Here is a 25,763-nt window from a genome sequence, read left to right as displayed (position 1 = left end):
TCCAGGGAAACACTCTTTCTCCCCACCCTCACCCATGTCCCTTAAGCGCTTAGTACAGTGCTCTGCATCCAGTAAGCGCTCAATAAATACCATTGATTGATTGATTGATGTCCCCAGAGGGATGCATTTTTGACCCTCTGCTGGTTCACTAAAATTTGGTCTTCCCCATTCAGTAAATGATCAGACTGTCTAGACTGCAAGCTCCTTGTGGGCAGGAAGCATGTCTACCAACTCTGTTACAGTGTACTCTCCCAAGCGCTCGGTACAGTGCTTGGCATAAAATAAGTGCTCAGTAAAAACCACCGATTGACTGATTAGTCAGAAGAACGCTGAGTCTTCTCTTTGGCCATTCCCATTTCTGGCAATCTTTTTTTTGTATTCATCCCCCCCCACAAAACAAACAACAAACAAACAAACAAAAAAACCTGATTGAAGGTACAGGATACCAAGACTTGATTGGTTTAATGTGACTGCTGCTGTTTCAGTTTTCTCATCTGTAAAAATGGGGAGTAAATATCTCCCCTTGAGACTGTAGAACAGGGACTATTGTCTGATCTGATTGTATTTTATCTATCCCTGCGCTCAGTACAGTGCTTTGCACGTAGTCAGTGCTTAAATACCACAATTGTTATTAGTTTGAATAAGTTTTCCGTGCAATAACAATGCCTAATCAACAAACACGAACAAGATGCAAGGTAACTGTGGGAAAATGTCTACATTACAACACCAGGAAACATTGATCTTAAGCCTAAGGAGCCTGGCCAGCCCAGAAAGGCAAGAAAGTTCCAAGTCTGAACTGAAATCTTTTGGTGCCTTTAGGGGTATATATTAATCATGTGCTATTTCCAGCTTCTGCCATTTTTAAACCATGACTAGTTTCGACACCCACCCACCCACACACACCCACAATATCAAGGAATTACCTCTGAGTTAACCAAACTTTAAGCTTAAATTTGGTTGTCTTGCAATTAAATAAAAGAGGCGCTGGCAGGATGTGGTATCAATATTTTTTTTTTTTTGCCACAACTGACAGCATCATTCCCCAGAAAACACAGAGGTGTGACTATATGGCACAAGACCAAAGAGACACCTATTTGTTAAGCCGCTGTCATGAAGCAAGGACTGGATGAGGCCGAATGTCAGGGTTTGAGCAGAATTGTTCAGGTTCACCTCTAATCTCTGCTCTCCTACCCTCCTCCCAAATTGGAAAATCAACTGTTTTCTGCCGTCAACATAAGGTAGTCAAGCCGGCTGCTGTATTTTTTTGGTTCTCAAAGACGAGCTTTCTCCATCCTCCAGGATCATTTTTCGGCCTTTTAGCCTCGGAGTGGCTTTTTCGCTCCACCAAATTTGGGGGGGCACGGGTTTCCTCCCGCACATATTCACCCCCACCCTCCAAACGGTCTGCCAAATGACTTTAAACTGTGACATCTCAGATGCCACGTACCTATTTAGGTATCAAAGAGAAAACATAAACTGTTGTTAATTTGTACCCTTACAGCACCTTAGTACAAGGCTTTGCACATAGTAAGCTCTTAGTAATTTAAAGCCAAGTGACTTTAAACTGTGACATCTCAGATGCCACGTACCTATTTAGGTATCAAAAGAGAAAACATAAACTGTTGTTAATTTGTACCCTTACAGCACCTTAGTACAAGGCTTTGCACATAGTAAGCTCTTAGTAATTTAAAGCCAAATGACTTTAAACTGTGACATCTCAGATGCCACGTACCTATTTAGGTATCAAAGAGAAAACATAAACTGTTGTTAATTTGTACTCTTACAGCACCTTAGTACAAGGCTTTGCACGTAGTAAGCTCTTAGTAATTTAAAGCCAAATGACTTTAAACTGTGACATCTCAGATGCCACGTGACCATAAATAAGATTCCAGCGTGCGGGAGGGTAAGCTATTGAGCCAAGTACGCGTCGGGCCGTAAAGACGACCCTGGAGGTGGAGGGGACTCGGTCTGGGAAAACCTCTCGGATTTTTATACGCAGTTGAGGTTTTTCCTTTCCAAGAGGTCCTTCACCAGCTTCTCCAGGGAAAAAAGGTGCTCGTCGGCATCCTCGGGCACGAGGTTCCTGATGGAGTGGGCGAGTTCAAACAGGTACTCGGTGTTCTTGCCGCTGGGACCGACGGCGCCGAAGATCTGCTTGGCGATGTCTTCCAGGGGCGCGGGGCCCAGGTAGTTGGGGTTGTCGCACGTCCCGATGTAGAGCAGCACGTCGAACGGTTTCACCGCCGAGTCTTTGGGGTAGAAGCTCACCACCGTGGTCCTGTAGCCGCCCTTTTCTCGGAAGTCCAGGTAGGCTTTGACTTCTTCTTCCTTTCCGGCTGGCAGTCGGTACGCCACGCCCCAGACGCAGCCCTGCCGGAGGAAGGAAAGGGTACGCTCGTTCTGAGGGATGTCGGGAAACTTGCGGCAACAAAATTCTTCTAGACCGTGAGCCCGTTGTTGGGTAGGGACCGCCTCTATATGTTGCCAACTTGGACTTCCCAAGCGCTTAGTACAGCGCTGTGCACACAGTAAGCGCTCAACAAATACGACTGAATGAACGAAGGAATGAAAATGGGTCGACGTCGAGACTGAACGGCTGCCAAGACCGGCGCCGGTAGTAAAAAGGAATGAAAGCAGCATCCTCTGCTACCCTCTGGGGAGAAACCTTTCATGTCTGGGGAGAAGCCGCGTGGGTCAGTGGAAAGAGCCCGGGTTTTGGAGTCCGAGGTCATGGGTTCAAATGCCGGCTCTGCCAGTTGTCAGCTGGGTGACTTTGGGCAAGTCACTTGTGCCTCAGTTACCTCTTCTGTAAAATGGGGATGAAGACTGTGAGCCCCCCCGTGGGACAACCTGATCACCTTGTAACCTCCCCAGCGCTTAGAACAGTGCTTTGCACATAGTAAGCGCTTAATAAATGCCATTATTATTATTATTATTTTCTTGGATTCTGGGGTAGACTGGGCCGGTAATAATAATAATAATAATAATAATAATAATAATAATAATAATAATAATAATAATAATAATGGTATTTGTTATGTGCCTACTATGTACCAAACACTGTTCAAGTACTGGGGTAGATACAAGGCCATCAGGTTGTCCCACGGGGGGCTCACAGTCCTAATCTCCATTTTACAGATGAGGTGACTGAGGCACAGAGAAGTGAAGTGGCTTGCACTTAACACAGCAGACAAGTGGCGGAGCAGGAATTAGAACCCACATCCTGACTCCCAAGCCTGGGCTCTTTCCACTGATAATAATAATAATGGCATTTATTAAGCGCTTACTATGTGCAGAGCACTGTTCTAAGCACTGATCCACGCTGCAGTAGGAATCAGCACAGCCGTCTCTCACGGTCTCTTTCTGGGCCGCACTGGGAGTAAATGCGGGGTCACACTGGCTCCCTCTGACTAGGGCAAGTCAAAATGAAGAGATACAGGCCCTTCTTAGGAGGACTTGCTGAATCTCCTGACTTCTGAGCGCCTATCAGTTGAGAGGATATGAAATAGCCGGCTTTTATTAAATGCTCCAGCATAATGTTGTCAGGAAAAGGATCACTGCTGCACTAAAAATAATAATAATAATAATAATAATGGTATTTGTTAAGCGCTTACTATGTGCAAAGCACTGTTCTAAGCTGCTGGGGAGGTTACAAGGTGAACAGGTTGTCCCACGGCGGGGCTCGCAGTCTTAATCCCCATTTTACAGCTGAGGGAACTGAGGCCCAGAGAAGTTTAGTGATTTGCCCAAAGTCACACAGCTGACAAGTGGCGGGGCCAGGATTTGAACCCATGACCTCTGACTCCAAAGCCTGGGCTCTTTCCACTGAGCCACACAACCGACGACAGTAAATCCAATTCGTTAAACTACGCTGCCGGGCATCTCCTTGAATCGCCAGATTGATTAAAATCATCTATAAAACCCCAATGCTGCTTATTCTGTAATTGCTTCATTAGAGGTTGTTTTAAAAATCACTTGTTGGAAAGACACTACAGATTGAGGAAACGTCCTCTAATCTGCAGTATTTATTTATTTATCTGATGATGCTAGATAGAACGTGGATGAAAGGCGATTCCCCCAAGTTAACCACCCTCAGTTTTGTGGTTCGCTCTCCGAAATGATCTCTTATCCTCACCGTATGCCATCAGATTGGCAGGGGGAGGATGCCAACCACATCCGTGGAGCACCCAACTAGATGCAGCGGGTTTGAATAATAATGATGGCATTTGTTAAGCGCTTACTATGTTACCGTGAGTTTCAAAGGAAGAAATAACCCGGGTTTGGCCTCTCTCTGTGGAGACCGTTCTTGAACAGGGAGACTATCAAGGATCTCATCAGCACGATGAAGGCCATAACTTGGCGGGGAGATTCCTCAGTCGGTGCAGGCTATTGGCCCAGTCGGTCAATCGTATTGATTGAGCGCTTACTGTGTGCACTGTACTAAGCGCCTGGGAGAGGACCACGGAACAGAACAGTCGCGTTCCCTGGCTCAGGAGGTGGGGATCGTCGGCCCCACAGCCATTGCGTCCTATAACTGTAATTTATTTTAATGTCCGTCTCCCCCTCTAGACTGTAAGCTGCTGGAGGGCAGGGAATGGGCCTGCCAACTCTGATATATTGCGCTCAGTCAATCAGTGGCATTTATTCAGCGCTTACGGTGTGCCCGGCGCTGTTCTAAGCACTTGGGAGAGCACAAAAGAACAATATAACTTGTACTTCCCAAGCGCTTAGTACAGTGCTCTGCACACAGTAAGCGCTCAATAAATGCGATTGAATGAATGAATGAATATAATGGACACATTCCCTGCCCACAAGGAGCTTACGGTCTTGAAGGGGAGAAAGACACCACTATAAATAAATTACAGACATGGACATAAGTGCTGTGGGGCTGTGAGGGGGCGAGGAATAAAGGGAGCTGAAGAAAAGGAAAAGTGGGCCTGGGGAAGGCCTTTTGGGAGAGAAGTGCCTTCAGTAAGGCCCAATGTGACTGTACTCAGTCCATCGATGGTATTTATTGAACACTACTGTGTGTTCATCATCGTCAATCGTATTTATTGAACGCTTACTGTGCGCAGAGCACTGTACAAAGCGCTTGGGAAGTACAAATTGGCAACATAGAGAGACAGTCCCTACCCAACAGTGGGCTCACAGTCTAGAAGGGGGAGACAAAACCAAACATACTAACAAAATAAAATACAGTAGATATGTACAAGTAAAATAGAGTAATAAATACGTACAAACATATATACAGGTTCAATACTAAGTTCAATACTAAGTACTGTACTAAGTGCCTGGGGGAGAGTACTACAGAGTTAGCAGACAAGTTTCCTGCCCTCAGTGAGCTTACAGTCTGTTGTACTCTCCCAAACGCTCAGTACAGTGCTCTGCACATAGCGCTCAATAGCACTGATGGCGACCTGCACACGGTTAAGCGCTCAGTAAATACCACTGAAGGACTGACTGGTCAGATAAAAAACAGTTGCTCTTACTAATTGCCCTGTAGGTAGTGGAACAGAGAGAAGGGCAGGAACAAGCCAGGCCGAAATGCTTAGAACGGTGCTTGGCACAAAAGAGGCGCTTAACAAATACCATCACTGTTATTATTTTTTTATGGACAAGGGCCAGATCAACGTCCAAGTCACCTTGAGTTCTCCATGAACTAGAAAATGGCCTTGTCTCCCTCTAATAATAATAATGATGGCATTTATTAAGCGCTTACTATGTGCAAAGCACTGTTCTAAGCGCTGGGGAGGTTACAAGGTGATCAGGTTGTCCCACGGGGGGGGCTCACAGTCTTCATCCCCATTTTACAGATGAGGTAACCGAGGCACAGAGAATAATAATAATAATGATGGTATTTGTTAAGCGATTACTATGTGCAAAGCACTGCCTATAGGGTTCCTATGGTTAGCTAGTATTCTGTTGGCAGAGTCAACCAAACACGTGCAGGGCACTGTAGTAAGCGCTTGGAAAAGGACAACGCCATAGCCGGTAGACACAGTCCTTGCCTTCAAGGAGTTTACAGTTTAGGCACCTTTTTTGGTTTTTTTTCTTAAGATCCATATATTCATTCATTCATTCAATCAATCGTATTTATTGAGCGCTTGCTGTGTGCAGAGCACTGTACTACGCGCTAGGAAAGTCCAATTCGGCAACATATACCTCTGGGCTACCGGGAATATTGGAAATAAAAAGTGTACCGTACCTCAGGGTCTTCAACGAGAGTCACAACTCTTCCAGGCTGAAACAAAATATAAAGAACTATATCTTAAAATGAATATTAAGTCAACTTTAATCCAATAATCACAACAATTCTGGGTTGATAGTACTGTTAGCATGGACTCATAGTGATAGGTGTCTTTCTGTAGAGTTGCTGCCTTTTTATAGGTCAGGTTTTGTTTAGTGGAGAGTAACAAAACAGTCCAAGCTGAATTTTTTTTTAATGTCCTTTAGCAATGTTTTAGATGAGTTTGAGTGAATTTTGTGCCCTCAGAACTATTTATAATCACGGCATGTGGTATGTTCAATTAAACTTTCCTCCAGAAACCAATTTTGCAGGCAACTGTTTTAGGAATTTTTTTTCTCGTCGTTCATTGCTAGTTAATTGGCACTCTGTTCAAAGAAAGGCCTAAGTACACTACTTTAAATATCATAGCTTTCTTTAATTTGCAAACTCTTCACTACTCCAAAAAAAGAAAAATACCCTACGGAGATGATCTGGTTCTTTACATTCTTATGACTTCTGTCTGCGGTAGTAAATTAATGGGAATACTTTAGTGCATTACTGAATCCCTGATTTGAAATACTTGCAAGTTAAAAAGCATGAAGAAATGGCGTTGCTTCCTCAATTACTGTAATTACCTCCTGCATTAACTTTTGTTTTTTGTTTTTAAAAAAATGGAATAATTGTTACCACTTTTAAAATGCAGGATTACAATTCTACATGTTAAAAAAGCCCCCGTTTTGGCATGGAACTCACTTGGCTTTGCTGTGGGTAAGCAGCGTGGCTAATGACGTTTTAGGGAGAAAATAAAAATGAATGAAGCGCACAGCAAAACATAACTTAATGGAGTAAATAAGCATTCGGCATTCTCCCAGGAAACAACAGAGCGTGCTGGATGGGAAGCGAGCCAGACTTTTACGTTTGAAATTCTGTATGTTAATGAAAAGGCATTTGTAGTGACTGAATGAATCATTAGCGACATAAACTGTGGTAAATAACATAAAAGTGAAAAGTCGGTGTCACTGCTCTCCCTCAACCCCTCCCAACCTGCTAGAGGTTTCTGCAATCTACTAGGCCTGGTATCATTCCTTAAGCTATTAGGATTTACCTAAGGCTGACGACCAACCCTTTTCATTCATTCAATCGCATTTATTGAGCGCTTACTGTGTGCAGAGCACTGTACTAAGCGCTTGGGAAGTCCAAGTCGGCAACATATAATAATAATAATAATGATGATGGCATTTGTTAAGCGCTTACTATGTGCAGAGCACTGTTCTAAGCGCTGGGGGGATACAAGGTGATCAAGTTGTCCCACGTGGGGCTCACAGTCTTAATTCCCATTTTACAGAAGAGGGAACTGAGGCTCAGAGAAGTTACGTGACTTGCCCAAGGTCACACAGCAGACATGTGGCGGAGCCGGGATTCGAACCCATGACCTCTGACTCCAAAGCCCGTGCTCTTCCCAATGAGCCACGCTGCTTCTCTTAATATATATATATATAGGGACATATAGGGACAGTCCCTACCCAACAACGGGCTCACAGTCTAGAAGAGGGAGACAGACAACAAAACATTTACGAGAGCGCTCAGTAAATGGGACGGTTTGACGGATTTATGAAAGCGTTCAGTAAATAGGCTGATTTTAGGGATTTACGAGACCGCTCAGTAAATGGGCTGATTTTAAAAAGTTACGGAAGTGCTCAGTCATTACGGTTTTAGGGATTTACAAGCACTCAGTAAATAGCACGATTGTATCTCTAATTTGGCAGGAGAACAGAATAAAGTACCATGGTTTCCTTCTCACTGTGGGCATGAAACATGTCTATCAAAAAAAGGAAAAAAAAAACCCTCAAAACCTCCCTTTCTCCCTATCATCATCATCATCATCAATCGTATTTATTGAGCGCTTACTATGTGCAGAGCACTGTACTAAGTGCTTGGGAAGTACAGTCTTCTGCTTGACACTCCCAAGAGAAGGGTAGGTAAAAGAAAAAGGTTATCTTAAATCAAGTGATGGTCACTTCTACTCTTTATATGAATGGTTAAAGCTAGACTCTAAAGGTCTTACCATCCCAAGAGAACTGTTGACTGCAAGTATAAATGCTAGGTTAGATTAATCATTGATAAAGTATTAAGGGTATTCATTTTCATGTATTTCAAAAAAATAACTTAGAGTTGAAGACCACCTGTCTACTTGTTTTGTTGTCTGTCTCCCCCTTCTAGACTGTGAGCCCGTTGTTAGATAGGGACCGTCTCTATACGTTGCCGATTTGTACCTCCCAAGCGCTTAGTACAGTGCTCTGCACACAGTAAGCGCTCAATAAATACGATTGAATGAGTGAATGAATGACAGATTTCCGAAAGCGATCAGTAAACGGGAGGATCTTCCGGATTTAGGCGCGCTCAGTAAATAGCTGACTTTACAGATCTACGAAAGCTCTCAGGAAATAGGCTGATTTTAAGGAGTTCAGTCATGACGATTTCTCAGCGCTTACAACAATGCTCAGCACCCAGTAAGCGTTTAACAGATACCACCGTTGACAAATTGCCGAAAACGCTCAGTAAATAGGAGGATCTGACGGATTGACCTTGGTTAAGTCTATTTATTTATTTATTTATTTATTTATTTATCTTACTTGTACATTTCTATCCTATTTATTTTATTTTGTTGGTATGTTTGGTTCTGTTCTCTGTCTCCCCCTTTTAGACTGTGAGCCCACTGTTGGGTAGGGACTGTCTCTGTGTGTTGCCAATTTGTACTTCCCAAGCGCTTAGTACAGTGCTCTGCACATAGTAAGCGCTCAATAAATACGATTGATTGATTGATTGATTAAGTCAATTCACTTCTCTGTGCCTCAGTTATCATCTGTAAAGTGGGGATTAAGACTGTGAGCCCCATGTGGGACAGCCTGATTACCTCTTATCTACCCCAGTGCTTAGAATAGTGCTCGGCACATAGTAAGCACTTAAATACCATTATTATTATTATTATCATTATTTATAACTATTTATTTATTTTACCTGTACATATCTATTCTATTTATTTTATTTTGTTAGTATGGTTGGTTTTGTTCTCTGTCTCCCCCTTTTAGACTGTGAGTCCACTGGTGGGTAGGGACTGTCTCTATATGTTGCCAACTTGTACTTCCCAAGCGCTTAGTACAGTGCTCTGCGCACAGTAAGTGCTCAATAAATACGATTGATTGATTGATTTACGAGCGCTCGGTAAATAAGAAGATCTGACGGATTTAGGGACGCTCAGTAAATAGGAGGATCTGACAGACTTACGAGCCCTCAGTAAATAAGAGGATCTGACGGATTTAGGGACGCTTAGTAAATAGGCTGATTTGACGACTGTGAAGTGAGGCAGGATTTAAAAAGAAAACTGCAGTTATGTCATTCTGATTCCTCTGGCTAGAACAGAACACCTGACTTGAAACGTGCTTACTGTTTGCAGTTTGCTACAGTAAATGAAGGGGCTGGGGATTTGTGAAGATGTGAAGATGATGAAGACTTCATTGTCATCAACTGTATTTATTGAGCGCTTACTATGTGCAGAGCACTGTATTAAGTGCTTGGGAAGTACAAACTGGCAACATATAGAGACAGTCCCTACCCAACAGTGGGCTCACAGTCTAAAAGGGGGAGACAGAGAACAAAACCAAACATACTAACAAAATAAAATAAATAGAATAGATGTGTACAAGTAAAAAAAATAAATAGAGTAATAAATATGTACAAACATATATACATATATACAGGTGCTGTGGGGAAGGGAAGGAGGTAAGATGGGGGGATGGAGAGGGGGACGAGGGGGAGAGAAACGTAAAACGTGACTTGAAATGTGCTTACTGTTTGCAGTTTGCTAGGGTAAATGAAGGGGCTGGGGATTTGTGAAGCAAATAATCACTCTTTGCACTCTATTTTAATATTGAATCTTAAGCAACCTTAAGAAGGAGGGGTTAATTCTGGGTAGATCCCAATTTTTTGTATTGATTTCCCCAGTTATGCCATTCTGATTCCTCTGGCTAGAACAGAACACCTGACTTGAAACGTGCTTACTCTCTGCAGTTTGCTACGGTAAATGAAGGGGCTGGGGATTTGTGAAGAAAATGATCACTCTTTGCACTCTATTTTAATATCTGAATCTTAAGCAACCTTAAGAAGGAGGGGTTAATTCTGGGTCGATCCGAATTTTTTTTTATTGATTTCCCCAGTTATGCCATTCTGATTCCTCTGGCTACAACAGAACACCTGACTTCATCATCATCAATCGTATTTATTGAGCGCTTACTATGTGCAGAGCACTGTACTAAGCGCTTGGGAAGTACAAATTGGCAACATCTAGAGACAGTCCCTACCCAACAGTGGGCTCACAGTCTAAAAGGGGGAGACAGAGAACAAAACCAAACATACTAACAAAATAAAATAAATAGAATAGATATGTACAAGTAAAATAGAGTAATAAATATGTACAAATATATATACATATATACAGGTGCTGTGGTGAAGGGAAGGAGGTAAGATGGGGGGGATGGAAAGGGGGACGAGGGGGAGAGAAACGTAAAACGTGACTTGAAACGTGCTTACTGTTTGCAGTTTGCTAGGGTAAATGAAGGGGCTGGGGATTTGTGAAGAAAATGATCACTCTTTGCACTCTATTTTAATATCAATCTTAAGCAACCTTAAGAAGGAGGGGTTAATTCTGGGTAGATCTGAATTTTTTTTTACTGATTTCCCCAGTTATGCCATTCTGATTCCTCTGGCTAGAACAGAACACCTGACTTGAAACGTGCTTACTGTTTGCAGTTTGCTACGGTAAATGAAGGGGCTGGGGATTTGTGAAGAAAATGATCACTCTTTGCACTCTATTTTAATATCTGAATCTTAAGCAACCTTAAGAAGGAGGGGTTAATTCTGGGTAGATCCCAATTTTTTGTATTGATTTCCCCAGTTATGCCATTCTGATTCCTCTGGCTAGAACAGAACACCTGACTTCATCATCATCAATCGTATTGAGCGCTTACTATGTGCAGAGCACTGTACTAAGCGCTTGGGAAGTACAAGTTGGCAACATATAGAGACAGTCCCTACCCAACAGTGGGCTCACAGTCTAAAAGGGGGAGACAGAGAACAAAACCAAACATACTAACAAAATAAAATAAATAGAATAGATGTGTACAAGTAAAAAAAATAGAGTAATAAATATGTACAAACATATATACATATATACAGGTGCTGTGGGGAAGGGAAGGAGGTAAGATGGGGGGGATGGAGAGGGGGACGAGGGGGAGAGAAACGTAAAACGTGACTTGAAATGTGCTTACTGTTTGCAGTTTGCTGGGGTAAATGAAGGGGCTGGGGATTTGTGAAGCAAATAATCACTCTTTGCACTCTATTTTAATATTGAATCTTAAGCAACCTTAAGAAGGAGGGGTTAATTCTGGGTAGATCCCAATTTTTTGTATTGATTTCCCCAGTTATGCCATTCTGATTCCTCTGGCTAGAACAGAACACCTGACTTGAAACGTGCTTACTCTCTGCAGTTTGCTACGGTAAATGGAGGGGCTGGGGATTTGTGAAGAAAATGCTCACTCTTTGCACTCTATTTTAATACCTGAATCTTAAGCAACCTTAAGAAGGAGGGGTTAATTCTGGGTCGATCCCAATTTTTTTTATTGACTTCCCCAGTTATGCCATTCTGATTCCTCTGGCTAGATGAAACGTACTTACATAATTAACAGGGGTTAATTCTGGGTAGATCCGAATTTTTTGTATTGATTTCCAATTTCCCCACCCCGGCACCTACTCTATTTATTTATTTATTCATTTATTTTACTTGTACATATCTATTCTATTTATTATTATTTTGCTTGTTTGGTTTTGTTCTCTGTCTCCCCCTTTTAGACAGTGAGCCCACTGTTGGGTAGGGACTGTCTCTATATGTTGCCAACTTGTACTTCCCAAGCGCTTAGTACAGTGCTCTGCACACAGTAAGCGCTCAATAAATACGATTGATTGATTGATTGATTCTGCTGTCAAAAGCCTTCGCCTCTGAAGGCCAAATTCTGGCAGGCATGCTAATATGATAATAATGATGGCATTTATTAAGTGCTTACTATCATCATCATCATCATCATCATCAATCGTATTTATTGAGCACTTACTATGTGCAAAGCACTGTTCTAAGCGCTGGGGAGGTTACAAGGTGATCAGGTTGTCCCACGGGGGGCTCACAGTCTTCATCCCCATTTTACAGATGAGGGAACTGAGGCCCAGAGAAGTGACTTGCCCAAGGTCACACAGCTGACAAGTGGCGGAGCCGGGATTTGAACCCATGACCTCTGACTCCAAAGCCCGTGCTCTTTCCATTGAGCCACGCTGCTTCTCATGATGACGACTATAGTATTTAATAATAATAATAATAATAATAATAATAATAATAGTAATAATAGTATTAAGCACTTACTATGTGCCAGGCACTGTACTAAGCACCGGCACGGATACGAGCAAATCGGGTTGGACGTAGACCTTGTCCCATGTGGGGCTCACAGTCTCAATCCCCATTTTACAGAGGAGGTAACTGAGGCCCAGAGAAGTTAAGGGATTTGCCCAAGGTCACACAGCAGACACGTGGTGGAGCGGGGATTAGAACCCATGACCTTGTGACCACCAGGCCCAGAGAAGCAGCGTGGCTCGGTGGAAAGAGCATGGGCTTGGGAGTCCAGAGGTCATGGGTTCTAATCCCGGCTCCTCCAATTGTCAGCTGTGTGACTTTGGGCAAGTCACTTCACTTCTCTGGGCCTCAGTTACCTCATCTGGAAAATGGGGATTAAGACTGGGAGCCCCATGGGGGACAACCTGATTACCCTTGTATCTCCCCCAGCGCTTAGAACAGTGCTTGGCACATAGTAAGCGCTTAATAAATACCAAAATTATTACCAGGCCCATGCTCCATCCACTTCAGCGTGCTGCTTAAGTGCTTACGATGAATCAAGCACTGGTCTAAGCGCTGGAGTAAATACAAGTTAATCAGGTTGGACACAGTCCCTGTCAATCAATCAATCAATCAATCAATCAATCGTATTTCTCTCTCCCCCTTTTAGACTGTGAGCCCACTGGTGGGTCGGGACTGTCTCTATATGTTGCCAATTTGTACTTCCCAAGCGCTTAGTACAGTGCTCTGCACATAGTAAGCGCTCAATAAATACGATTGATGATGATGATGATGATGATGGTATTTATTGAGCGCTTACTGTGTGCAGAGCACTGTACTAAGCGCTTGGGAAGTACAACAGTAGGAGGGAGAATAGAGATCGAAACCCCATTTTATAACTGAGGAACGTGAGGCCCAGGGAAGTGAAGTGGCTGGCCCCAGGGTCACTCAGCCAACAAGTGGTGGAGCCAGGATTCGAACCCAGGTCCTCTGGTTTCCGGGCCTGAGCTCTTTTCCACTAGGTCGTGCTGCTTCTCGGTGGCATGTATGGAACGCTTACTGTGCGCAAAGCACTGTATCAATCAATCATCAATCAATCAATCGTATTTATTGAGCGCTTACTATGTGCAGAGCACTGTACTAAGCGCTTGGGAAGTACAAATTGGCAACACATAGAGACAGTCCCTACCCAACAGTGGGCTCACAGTCTAAAAGGGGGAGACAGAGAACAGAACCAAACATACCAACAAAATAAAATAAATAGGATAGAAATGTACAAGTAAAATAAATAAATAGAGTAATAAATATGTACAAGCATATATACATATATACAGGTGCTGTGGGGAAGGGAAGGAGGTAAGATGGGGGGGATGGAGAGGGGGACGAGGGGGAGAGGAAGGAAGGGGCTCAGTCTGGGAAGGCCTCCTGGAGGAGGTGAGCTCTCAGCACTGTAGTAAGGGCTTGGGGAGTATCATCCAACAGAGCGCTTGGAGCAGTGCTTTGCACATAGTGCTTAATAAATGCCATCATCATTATTATTATTATTCCTGGCATAGCAAATACCACAATTATTATTATTATTGTTATAATTACTCTTATCTCCCTCACTAGGCGAGAGTCACTCAACTGCTGAGTACCTCTAGCTTTATTTCTATTTATTCTGACGACTTGACACCTGTCCACAGGTTTGGTTTTGTTCTCCATCTCCCCCTTCTAGACTGGGAGCCCGCTGCTGGGTAGGGACTGTCTCTATATGTTGCCAGTTTGTACTTCCCAAGCGCTTAGCGCAGTGCTCTGCACACAGTAAGCGCTCAATAAATACTACCGAATGAAAGAGCCGGGGCTTGAACGCCGGTCTGGTTTGCCGAGCCTTTTTTGCTCCTTCTGCGGGTCTGGAACTGGAGCCAGAATAACGGTAGAGTTCTCTGCCCAGCCCGGAGGTGGTGACGTGGGAAGCGGTGTGGCTCAGTGGAAAGAGCCCGGGCTTTGGAGTCAGAGGTCATGGGTTCAAATCCCGGCTCCGCCGCTTGCCAACTGGGTGACTCTGGGCAAGTCACTTCAATCAATCAATCAATCAATCAATCGTATTTATTGAGCGCTTACTGTGTGCAGAGCACTACTAAGCACTTGGGAAGTACAACTAAGCGCTTGGGAAGTACAGCAGTTCACTTCTCTGTGCCTCAGTTACCTCATCTGTAAAATGGGGATTAAGATTGTGAGCCCCACATGGGACAACCTGATCACCTTGTATCCTCCCCAGTGCTTTGCACATAGTAAGCGCTTAACAAATACCTAAATTATTATTATTATTATTATCTGGTATCAGCTAGGCTGTGAAGTGGGGCCGGGATAGGGGCCAGATAATAATAATAATATTATCCCCCCCTCGTCCCCCTCTCCATCCCCCATCTTACCTCCTTCCCTTCCCCACAGCACCTGTATATATGTATATATGGTTGTACATATTTATTACTCTATTTATTTATTTATTTATTTATCTTACTTGTACATTTCTATCCTATTTATTTTATTTTGTTGGTATGTTTGGTTCTGTTCTCTGTCTCCCCCTTTTAGACTGTGAGCCCACTGTTGGGTAGGGACTGTCTGTATGTGTTGCCAATTTGTACTGCCCAAGCGCTTAGTACAGTGCTCTGCACATAGTAAGCGCTCAATAAATACGATTGATTGACTGACTGATTAATAATGTTGGTTTTTGTTAAGCGCTTACTATGCACCAAGCACTGTTCTAAGCGCTGGGGGGGGGATACAAGGTAATCAAGGTTGTCCCATGTGGGGCTCACAGTCTTCATCCCCATTTTCCAGATGAGGGGACTGAGGCCCAGAGAAGTGAAGTGACTTGCCCAAAGTCACCCAGCTGACAAGTGGCGGAGCTGGGATTTGAACCCGCGACCTCTGACTCCAAAGCCCGGGCTCTTTCCACTGAGCCACGCTGCTTCTCTAGATCTCCCGTCTCTGGCCGGGCCAAGATTCAGTCCAGGCAAACCTGGTTTAAGGACGTGGAGAGTGGCAGGCTGGCCACTTGTGAATTGCTGTTTTCATATAAAAGGGAATAGTTGTTCGGGAACTGGGGCTAAAATTGCAGTTTTTCCCGCCGAAGGCATTCCGGTGAATGTGATACTATTCAGATTTAGAACCGACCCATCAATGGGGATAATAATAAGAATGGGATTTGTCAAGTGCTTGCTATGTGCCAAGAACTGTACGAAGCACTGGGTAGATACAGGTTAATTAGGTTTCTCATGTGGCTCACAGTCTAAGTAGAAGGGGGAACAGGTATAATAATAATAATAAGAAGAAGAAGAATAATGGCATTGATTAAGTGCTTACTATGTGCCAAGAACTGTACGAAGCACTGGGTAGATCCAGGTTAATTGGGTTCCTCATGTGGCTCACAGTCTAAGTAGAAGGGGGAACAGGTATAATAATAATAATAATAATAATGGCATTTATTAAGCGCTTACTATGTGCCAAGAACTGTACGAAGCACTGGGTAGATCCAGGTTAATTGGGTTCCTCATGTGGCTCACAGTCTAAGTAGAAGGGGGAACAGGTATAATAATAATAATAATAATAATAATAGCATTTATTAAGCGCTTACTATGTGCCAAGAACTGTACGAAGCACTGGGTAGATCCAGGTTAATTGGGTTTCTCATGTGGCTCACAGTCTAAGTAGAAGGGGGAACAGGTATAATAATAATAACAATAATGGCATTTATTAAGTGCTTACTATGTGCCAGGAACTGTACGAAGTACTTGTACTTGTACTTCCCAAGCGCTTAGTACAGTGCTCTGCACATAGTAAGCGCTCAATAAATACGATTGATGATGATGATGAATAATAATAATGGCATTTATTAAGCGCTTACTATGTGCCAAGAACTGTACGAAGCACTGGGTAGATCCAGGTTAATTGGGTTCCTCATGTGGCTCACAGTCTAAGTAGAAGGGGGAACAGGTATAATAATAATAATGGCATTTATTTAGCGCTTACTATGTGCCAAGAACTGTACGAAGCACTGGGTAGATGTAGATACAGGTTAATTGGGTTCCTCATGTGGCTCAGTCTAAGTAGAAGGGGGAACAGGTATAATAATAATAATAATAATAGCATTTATTAAGCGCTTACTATGTGCAAAGCACTGTTCTAAGCGCTGGGGAGGTTACAAGGTGATCAGGTTGTCCCACGCGGGGCTCACAGTCTTAATCCCATTTTGCAGACGAGGTAGCTGAGGCCCAGAGATGTGAAGTGACTTGCCCAAAGTCACACAGCTGACAATTGGCGGAGCCGGGGTTTGAGCCCTTGAACTCTGACTCCAAAGCCCGGGCTCTTTCCACTGAGCCACGGTGCTTCATAGCGTATTGAATCCCCACTTTACAGATGAGGAAACTGAGGCCCAGCCGGGGTTTGAGCCCTTGAACTCTGACTCCAAAGCCCGGGCTCTTTCCACTGAGCCACGCTGCTTCATGGCGTATTGAATCCCCACTTTACAGAGGAGGAAACTGAGGCCCAGAGAAGTTACGTGACTTCAAATCAGTTGCATTTATTGAGTGCCTGTTGGGTGCAGATCTCGGTACTAAACCCTTGGGAGAGTATACTACAGCAGATTTGATAGATATATTCCCCGCCATCAAAGCACTTATGATCTAGACTTGCCCACGATCACGGCAGGAAAGTGGCAGAGCCGAAACTAGAACCCAGGACTTCTGACTCCCAAGCCTGTGTTCTTTCCACTAGCCCAAGCTGTTTCTCCGTAGTACTTAGCGAGAGCTCACTATGTACTGAACGTTGTATTAAGTGCTTGGGAGAGTATTATGCAATTAGTAGACACAATCCCTGTCTCTCAGGAAGTTTAGGGAATGGATCAAAAGAGCCGAAGGTTTCTCCTTTCAGGTCTACGCCTTGTTTTGTCGTCCGTCTCCCCCTTCTAGACTGTGAGCCCGCTGTTGGGTAGGGACCCGTCTCTATAGGTTGCCGACTTGTGCTTCCCAAGCGCTTAGTACAGTGCTCTGCACACAGTAAGCACCCAATAAATGCGATTGAATGAATGAATGACGGTTAGGGGACACTGAACTGATTCGGTGTAGATCCTACCCACGTAAAACTCAGGAAACAAAACGGACCTTTTGTCTACTACTCTAAGTTCATTCATTCAGTCGTATTTATTGAGCGCTTACTGTGTGCAGAGCACTGTACTAAGCGCTTAGCACTGTACTAAGTACATTTCTATCCTATTTATTTTATTTTGTTGGTATGTTTGGTTCTGTTCTCTGTCTCCCCCTTTTAGACTGTGAGCCCACTGTTGGGTAGGGACTGTCTCTGTGTGTTGCCAATTTGTACTTCCCAAGCGCTTAGTACAGTGCTCTGCACATCTATCAACTATCTATCTATCTATCTAACTATCTATCTATCAACTCTGCACTCAGTAAGCGCTCAATAAATGCGATTGAATGAATGAATGACGGTTAGGGGACACTGAACTGATTCGGTGTAGATCCTACCCACGTAAAACTCAGGAAACAAAACGGACCTTTTGTCTACTACTCTAAGTTCATTCATTCAGTCGTATTTATTGAGCGCTTATTGTGTGCAGAGCACTGTACTAAGCGCTTAGCACTGTACTAAGTCTCAGTCACTTAAGAAAGCTATTTTCAAACGGATTAGGGAAAGATCATTCAGAAAGTCTGCGCCAGGGCCTGTCAAGGGGTGTTCTGCTTCCCAGACTGAGCCCCCTCCTTCCCTTCCCCACAGCACCTGCATATATGTATATATCTTTATACATATTTATTACTCTATTTATTTTACTTGTACATATCTATTCTATTTATTTTATTTTGTTAATGTGTTTGGTTTTGTTCTCTGTCTCCCCTTTCTAGACTGTGAGCCCACTGTTGGGTAGGGACTGTCTCTATATGTTGCCAACTTGTACTTCCCAAGCGCTTAGTAATAATAATAATAATAATGATGGCATTTATTAAGCGCTGACTATGTGCAAAGCACTGTTCTAAGCGCGGGGGGGGATACAAGGTGATGAGGTTGTCCCACGTGGGGCTCACAGTCTTCATCCCCATTTTACAGATGAGGGAACTGAGGCCCAGAGAAGTGAAGTGACTTGCCCAAAGTCACACAGCTGACAAGTGGCAGAGCCGGGATTTGAACCCGTGACCTCTGACTCCAAAGCCCGGGCTCTTTCCCACTGAGCCACGCTGCTTCTCAGTGCTCTGTACAGTACAGTACAGTGCTGTGCACACTAAGTGCTCAATAAATACGATTGATTGGTTGATTGATTGTTACACAAAAACTAGTTTTGCAGTAGTGCAGAAATGGCAACTTATTTTTAAGAGAACAGAATCTGCCCGGGGTGATTTTGTAGCGCTGCGGCCACAGCCGAAGTTTTCTGCGAACTCCTGGACGGGCTGCGGGGACATGATAGCTCATTTTATCTCAGCCACCACCTCCCCATACCTTTCTCCTCCCCGTCTCTTAAAACCCGTAAATCCTGGCGCTGGGAAACCACTCGATTCATTCGTTCATTCAGTCGTATTTATTGAGCGCTTACTGTGTGCAGAACACTGGACTAAGCGCTTGGGAAGCCCAAGGTGGCAACATATGGAGACGGTCCCTACCCAACAGCGGGCTCACAGTCTAGAAGGGGGAGACGGACGACAAAACAAATTAACAGAGTAAAATAAATAGAATAAATATGTAAAAGTAAAATGGGCACACAGTAAGCGCTCAATAAATACGAATGAATAGGAAATACGAATACCTGTATATGTTTGTACATATTTTTTACTCCATTTATTTATTTTACTTGTACATATCTATTCTATTTATTTTATTTTGTTAGTATGTTTGGTTTTGTTCTCCGTCTCCCCCTTTTAGACTGTGAGCCCACTGTTGGGTAGGGACTGTCTCTAGATGTTGCCAACTTGTACTTCCCAAGCGCTTAGTACAGTGCTCTGCACACAGTAAGCGCTCAATACGATTGATTGATTGATGTAAAATAAATAAATAGGCACACAGTAAGCAGTCAATACAAATGAATACGAAATACGAATACCTGTATATATGTTTGTACATATTTATTACTCTATTTATTTTACTTGTACATATCTATTCTATTTATTTTATTTTGTTACTATGTTTGGTTTTGTTCTCCGTCTCCCCCTTTTAGACTGTGAGCCCACTGTTGGGTAGGGACTGTCTCTATATGTTGCCAACTTGGACTTCCCAAGCGCTTAGTACAGTGCTCTGCACACAGTAAGCGCTCAATATGACTGATTGATTGATTGATGTAAAATAAATAAATAAATAGGCACACAGTAAGCGGTCAGTACGAATGAATACGAAATACAAATACCTGTATATATGTTTGTACATATTTATTACTCTATTTATTTTACTTGTACATATCTATTCTATTTATTTTATTTTGTTAATATGTTTGGTTTTGTTCCCCATCTCCCCCTTTTAGACTGTGAGCCCACTGTTGGTAGGGACTGTCTCTATGTGTTGCCTACTTGTACTTCCCAAGCACTTAGTACAGTGCTCTGCACACAGTAAGCGCTCAATAAATACGATTGATTGATTGATGTAAAATAAATAGGCACACAGTAAGCACTCAATACGAATGGATACGAAATACGAATACCTGTATATATGTATGTATGTTTGTACATATTTATTACACTATTCATTTATTTATTTTACTTGTACCTATTTTATTTATTTTATTTTGTTAGTATGTTTGGTTTTGTTCTCTGTCTCCCCCTTCTAGACTGTGAGCCCACTGTTGGGTAGGGACCGTCTCTAGATGTTGCCAGCTTGTACTTCCCAAGCGCTTAGTACAGTGCTCTGCACACAGTAAGCGCTCAGCAAATACGACTGACTGATTGGATTCACGAGAAGCAGCGTGGCTCAGTGGAAAGAGCCCGGGCTTTGGAGTCGGAGGTCATGGGTTCGAATCCCGACTCCACCACATGTCTGCTGTGTGACCTTGGGCAAGTCACTTAACTTCTCTGCGCCTGTTACCTCACCTGTAAAATGGGGATGAAGACTGTGAGCCCCACGTGGGACAACCTGATCACTTTGTATCCCCCCCCAGCGCTTAGAACAGTGCTTTGCACATAGTAAGCGCTTAACAAGTGCCAACATTATTATTATTATTATTATTATTAACTTCTCTGTGCCTCAGTTACCTCACCTGTAAAATGGGGATTAAGACTGTGAGCCCCACGTGGGACAACCTGATCACTTTGTATCCCCCCCAGCGCTTAGAACAGTGCTTTGCACATAGTAAGCGCTTAACAAATGCCAACATTATTATTATTAGTATTATTAACTTCTCTGCGCCTCAGTTACCTCACCTGTAAAATGGGGATTAAGACTGTGAACCCCACATGGGACAACCTGATCACTTTGTATCCCCCCCAGCGCTTAGAACAGTGCTTTGCACATAGTAAGCGCTTAACAAATGCCAACATTATTATTATTATTATTAACTTCTCTGCGCCTCAGTTACCTCACCTGTAAAATGGGGATTAAGACTGTGAGCCCCACGTGGGACAACTTGATCACCTTGTATCCCCCCAGCGCTTAGAACAGTGCTTTGCACATAGTAAGCGCTTAACAAATGCCAACATTATTATTATTAACTTCTCTGCGCCTCAGTTACCTCACCTGTAAAATGGGGATTAAGACTGTGAGCCCCACGTGGGACAACTTGATCACCTTGTAACCTCCCCAGCGCTTAGAACAGTGCTCTGCACATAGTAAGCGCCTAATAAATGACATCATTATTATTATTATTATTATTCCGTTTGGGCGCGTGCGCGCAGGGGGAAGGAGCCCGAGGGAGCGGGAGTGCGCGTGCGCGCCGGGAGAAGGAGCCCGAGGGAGCGGGAGTGCGCGTGCGCGCAGGGAGAACGAGGGAGCGGGACCGCGCGTGCGCGCCGGGAGAAGGAGCCCGAGGGAGCGGGAGTGCGCGTGCGCGGCAGGTGGGCGGGAGTTGGCGCCGCCAGCGCCCGCGCGGGGGCGCCGTCGTCCTCACCTTGCCGGGGACCCCGCGGTGGTCGGTGCTGCCCTGCCAGAAGCGGCGGCTGAAGCCCATGATGCAGCCCACCAGCTTGGCCTCGTACGGGAAGTCCACCTTCCAGATCAGGGACCCGTAGCCGAACACCCACATGGCCCCGGGAGGACCCTCCGCCAACCCCACCGCCGCCAGCCGGCTCCCCGCACCTCCCGGCGCCGGCCCGCGTCTGCGCAGGCGCGGGGGGGGGGGGGGGGCGGCGGCGCGCAAGGCCGGCCCGCGTCTGCGCAGGCGCCGGCGGGGGGCGCGCGCGCAAGGCATCTCGGGACTCGTAGTTCCGCCCCGGAGGACTACAACGCCCACAATGCCCCGCGGCGAGGCCCGCCCTGCGGCCTCCCCATTCAGTCAGTCAGTCAATCAGCCCTATTTACTGAGCGCCTCCTGTGTGCGGAGCACTGTACTAAGCGCTCGGGAAGTCCAAGTCGGCAACACGTAGAGGCGGTCCCTACCCAATTCGCGAAGCGTTCCATATTTTTATTCATTTTTATTACTCTATTACTTTATTACTTTATGTGAGCCCACTGTTGGGTAGGGACCGTCTCTATATGTCGCCAATTTGTCCTTCCCAAGCGCTTAGTACAGTGCTCTGCACATAGTAAGCGCTCAATAAATACGATTGATGATGATGATTCATATTTACTACTCTATTTTACTTGTCCATATCTATTCTATTTATTTTATTTTGTTGGTATGTTTGGTTCTGTTCTCTGTCTCCCCCTTTTAGACTGTGAGCCCACTGGTGGGTAGGGACCGTCTCTATGTGTTGCCAATTTGTACTTCCCAAGCGCTTAGTCCAGTGCTCTGCACATAGTAAGCGCTCAATAAATACGATTGATGATGAAGATGATGATTCATATTTATTACTCTATTTATTTATTTTACTTGTCCATATCTATCCTATTTATTTTATTTTGTTGGTATGTTTGGTTCTGTTCTCTGTCTCCCCCTTTTAGACTGTGAGCCCGCTGTTGGGTAGGGACTGTCTCTAGATGTTGCCAATTTGTCCTTCCCAAGCGCTTAGTACGGTGCTCTGCACATAGTAAGCGCTCAGTAAATACGATTGATGATGATGCTGCTGATGATTCATTTATTCATTCACTCAGTCGTATTTATTGAGCGCCTACTGTGTGCGGAGCACTGTACTAAGCGCTCGGGAAGGCCAAGTCGGCAACACGTAGAGGCGGTCCCTACCCAATTCGTGAAGCGTTCCATATTTTTATTCATTTTTATTACTCTATTACTTTATGTGAGCCCACTGTTGGGTAGGGACTGTCTCTATATGTTGCCAATTTGTCCTTCCCAAGCGCTTAGTACAGTGCTCTGCACATAGTAAGCGCTCAATAAATACGATTGATGATGATTCATATTTATTACTCTATTTATTTTACTTGTCCATATCTATCCTATTTATTTTATTTTGTTAGTATGTTTGGTTTTGTTCTCTGTCTCCCCCTTTTAGACTGTGAGCCCACTATTGCGTAGGGACTGTCTTTATATGTTGCCAACTTGTACTTTCCCAAGCGCTTAGTACAGTGCTCTGCACACAGTAAGCGCTCAATAAATACGATTGATGATGATGATGCTGATGATTCATTTATTCATTCACTCAGTCGTATTTATTGAGCGCCTACCGTGTGCGGAGCACTGTACTAAGCGCTCGGGAAGTCCAAGTCGGCAACATGTAGAGACGGTCCCTACCCAACAATGACACGCAAATTCGCGAAGCGGTCCATATTTTTATTCATTCTTTCAATCAGCCATATTTATTGAGCGCTTCCTGTGTGCGGAGCACTGTACTAAGCACTCGGGAAGTAATAATAATAATAATGATGGCCTTTGTTAAGCGCTTACTATGTGCAGAGCACTGTTCTAAGCGCTGCGGGGGATACAAGGTGATCAAGTTGTCCCACGTGGGGCTCACAGTCTTAATTCCCATTTTACAGATGAGGGAACTGAGGCTCAGAGAAGTTAAGTGACTTGCCCAAGGTCACACAGCAGACATGTGGCGGAGCCGGGATTCGAACCCATGACCTCTGACTTCAAAGCCCGGGCTGTTTCCAATGAGCCACGCTGCTTCTCCAAGTCCAAGTCGGCAACACGTAGAGACGGCCCCCACCCAACAATGACACGCAAATTCGTGAAGCGGTCCATATTTTGATTCATTTATTCATTCACTCAATCGTATTTATTGAGCGACTACTGTGTGCGGAGCACTGTACTGAGCGCTCGGGAAGTCCCAAGTCGGCAATATCTGTTGACGGTTCCTACCCAACAGTGACGCAAATTCGTGAAGCGGTCCATATTTTTATTCATTCATTCATTCATTCACTCATTCAGTCGTATTTATTAAGCGCCTACTGTGTGCGGAGCACTGTACTAAGCGCTCGGGAAGTCCAAGTCGGCAACATGTGGAGACGGTCCCTACCCAACAATGACACGCAAATTCGTGAATCGTTCCATATTTTTATTCATTCATTCACCCACTCATTCAATCATACTTATTGAGCACCTACTGTGTGCGGAGCACTGTACTAAGCGCATGGGAAGTTCAAGTTGGCAGCATGTGGAGATGGTCCCTACCCAACAATGACACGCAAATTCGTGAAGCGGTCCATATTTTTATTCATTTATTCATTCACTCATTTGTATTTATTGAGCGCCCACTGTGTGCGGAGCACTGTACTAAGCGCTTGGGAAGGACAAGTCAGCAACAGAGACGGTCCCCACCCAATAATGACGGGCAAATTCGTGAAGCGTTCCATATTTTTGTTCATTCATTCATTCACTCAATCGTATTTATTGAGCGCCTACTGTGTGCGGAGCACTGTACTAAGCGCTCGGGAAGTCCAAGTCGGCAACATGTAGAGACGGTCCCTACCCAACAATGACACGCAAATTCGTGATGCGTTCCATATTTTTATTCATTTATTCATTCACTCAATCGTATTTATTGAGCGCTTACTGCGTGCAGAGCACTGTACTAAGCGCTTGGGAAGTCCAAGTCGGCAACATGTAGAGACGGTCCCTACCCAACAATGACATGCAAATTCGTGAAGCGTTCTATATTTTTATTCATTTATTCATTCACTCAATCGTATTTATTGAGCGCTTACTGTGTGCAGAGCACTGTACTAAGCGCTTTGGAAGTCCAAGTCGGCAACATCTAGAGACGGTCCCTACCCAACAATGACACGCAAATTCGTGAAGCGTTCCATATTTGTACTCATTCATTCATTCAGTCGTATTTATTGAGCGCTTACTGTGTGCAGAGCACTGTACTAAGCGCTCGGGAAGTCCAAGTCGGCAACATGTAGAGACGGTCCCTTCCCAACATTGACACGCAAATTCGTGAAGTGTTCCATATTTTTATTCATTCATTCAATCGTATTTATTGAGCGCTTACTGTGTGCAGAGCGCTGTACTAAGCGCTTGGGAAGTACAAGTTGGCAACATATAGAGACGGTCTCTACTTTTTTTATGACTTGACACCTGTCCACGTGTTTTGTTTTGTTGTGTGTCTCCCCCTTCTAGGCTGTGAGCCGGTTGTTGGGTAAGGACCGTCTCTAGATGTTGCCAACTTCTACTTCCCAAGCGCTTAGTACAGTGCTCTGCACACAGTAAGTGCTCAATAAATACAACTGAATGAATGAATGAATGAATGAATGGGCTCACGTCTAGAAGGGGGAGACAGACGTCAAAACAAAACTAGTAATAATAATAATAATAATAATAATAATGGCATTTATTAAGCGCTTACTCTGTGCCAAGCACTGTCCTAAGCGCAGGGGAGATTCCAAGGTGATCAGGTTGTCCCACGGGGGGCTCACAGTCTTAATCCCCATTTTACAGATGAGGGAACTGAGGCACAGAGAAGTTAAGTGACTTGCCCGAAGTCACCCAGCAGACAGGTGTCAATGCCCTCAGGATGGATAAATAGAATTATAGCTACATACTATAGCTTGGTCATGGGTCACGGGTTCAAATCCCGGCTC

General features: G+C 44.2%; 2 protein-coding genes across 5 annotated transcripts in view; one reads left to right on the top strand and one right to left on the bottom strand.

Moving 5' to 3' along the window:
- The window catches only part of ASB3 (ankyrin repeat and SOCS box containing 3), a 90,590-nt gene that overhangs the window by 9,572 nt on the left and 55,255 nt on the right, over positions 1-25,763 (top strand). Inside the window, exon 1 of one of the 4 annotated variants that reach the window (XM_038751108.1) lies at positions 21,745-21,816. The exons of 2 other annotated variants lie outside the window; for them this stretch is intronic. The gene's annotated coding sequence lies outside the window, so the exon portion shown is untranslated. Of the gene's footprint in view, positions 1-21,744; positions 21,817-25,763 lie in introns of those variants that run through there. One more of the 4 variants, XM_038751107.1, reaches the window with a different exon arrangement.
- On the bottom strand, positions 553-21,898 carry CHAC2 (ChaC glutathione specific gamma-glutamylcyclotransferase 2). The gene is made up of 3 exons (XM_038751110.1): positions 21,733-21,898; positions 6,206-6,241; positions 553-2,370 (listed from the first exon to the last, which is right to left on the bottom strand). The coding sequence occupies exons 1-3, from the start codon at positions 21,865-21,867 to the stop codon at positions 1,990-1,992; spliced, it is 552 nt and encodes a 183-aa protein (XP_038607038.1). The 5' UTR covers positions 21,868-21,898; the 3' UTR covers positions 553-1,989.

Source organism: Tachyglossus aculeatus, chromosome 9, assembly GCF_015852505.1.
Source record: "Tachyglossus aculeatus isolate mTacAcu1 chromosome 9, mTacAcu1.pri, whole genome shotgun sequence".
Lineage (NCBI taxonomy): Eukaryota > Metazoa > Chordata > Mammalia > Monotremata > Tachyglossidae > Tachyglossus > Tachyglossus aculeatus.
Note: the sequence above shows the minus strand (reverse complement) of the source record. Positions and strands in the feature narration are given on the sequence as shown.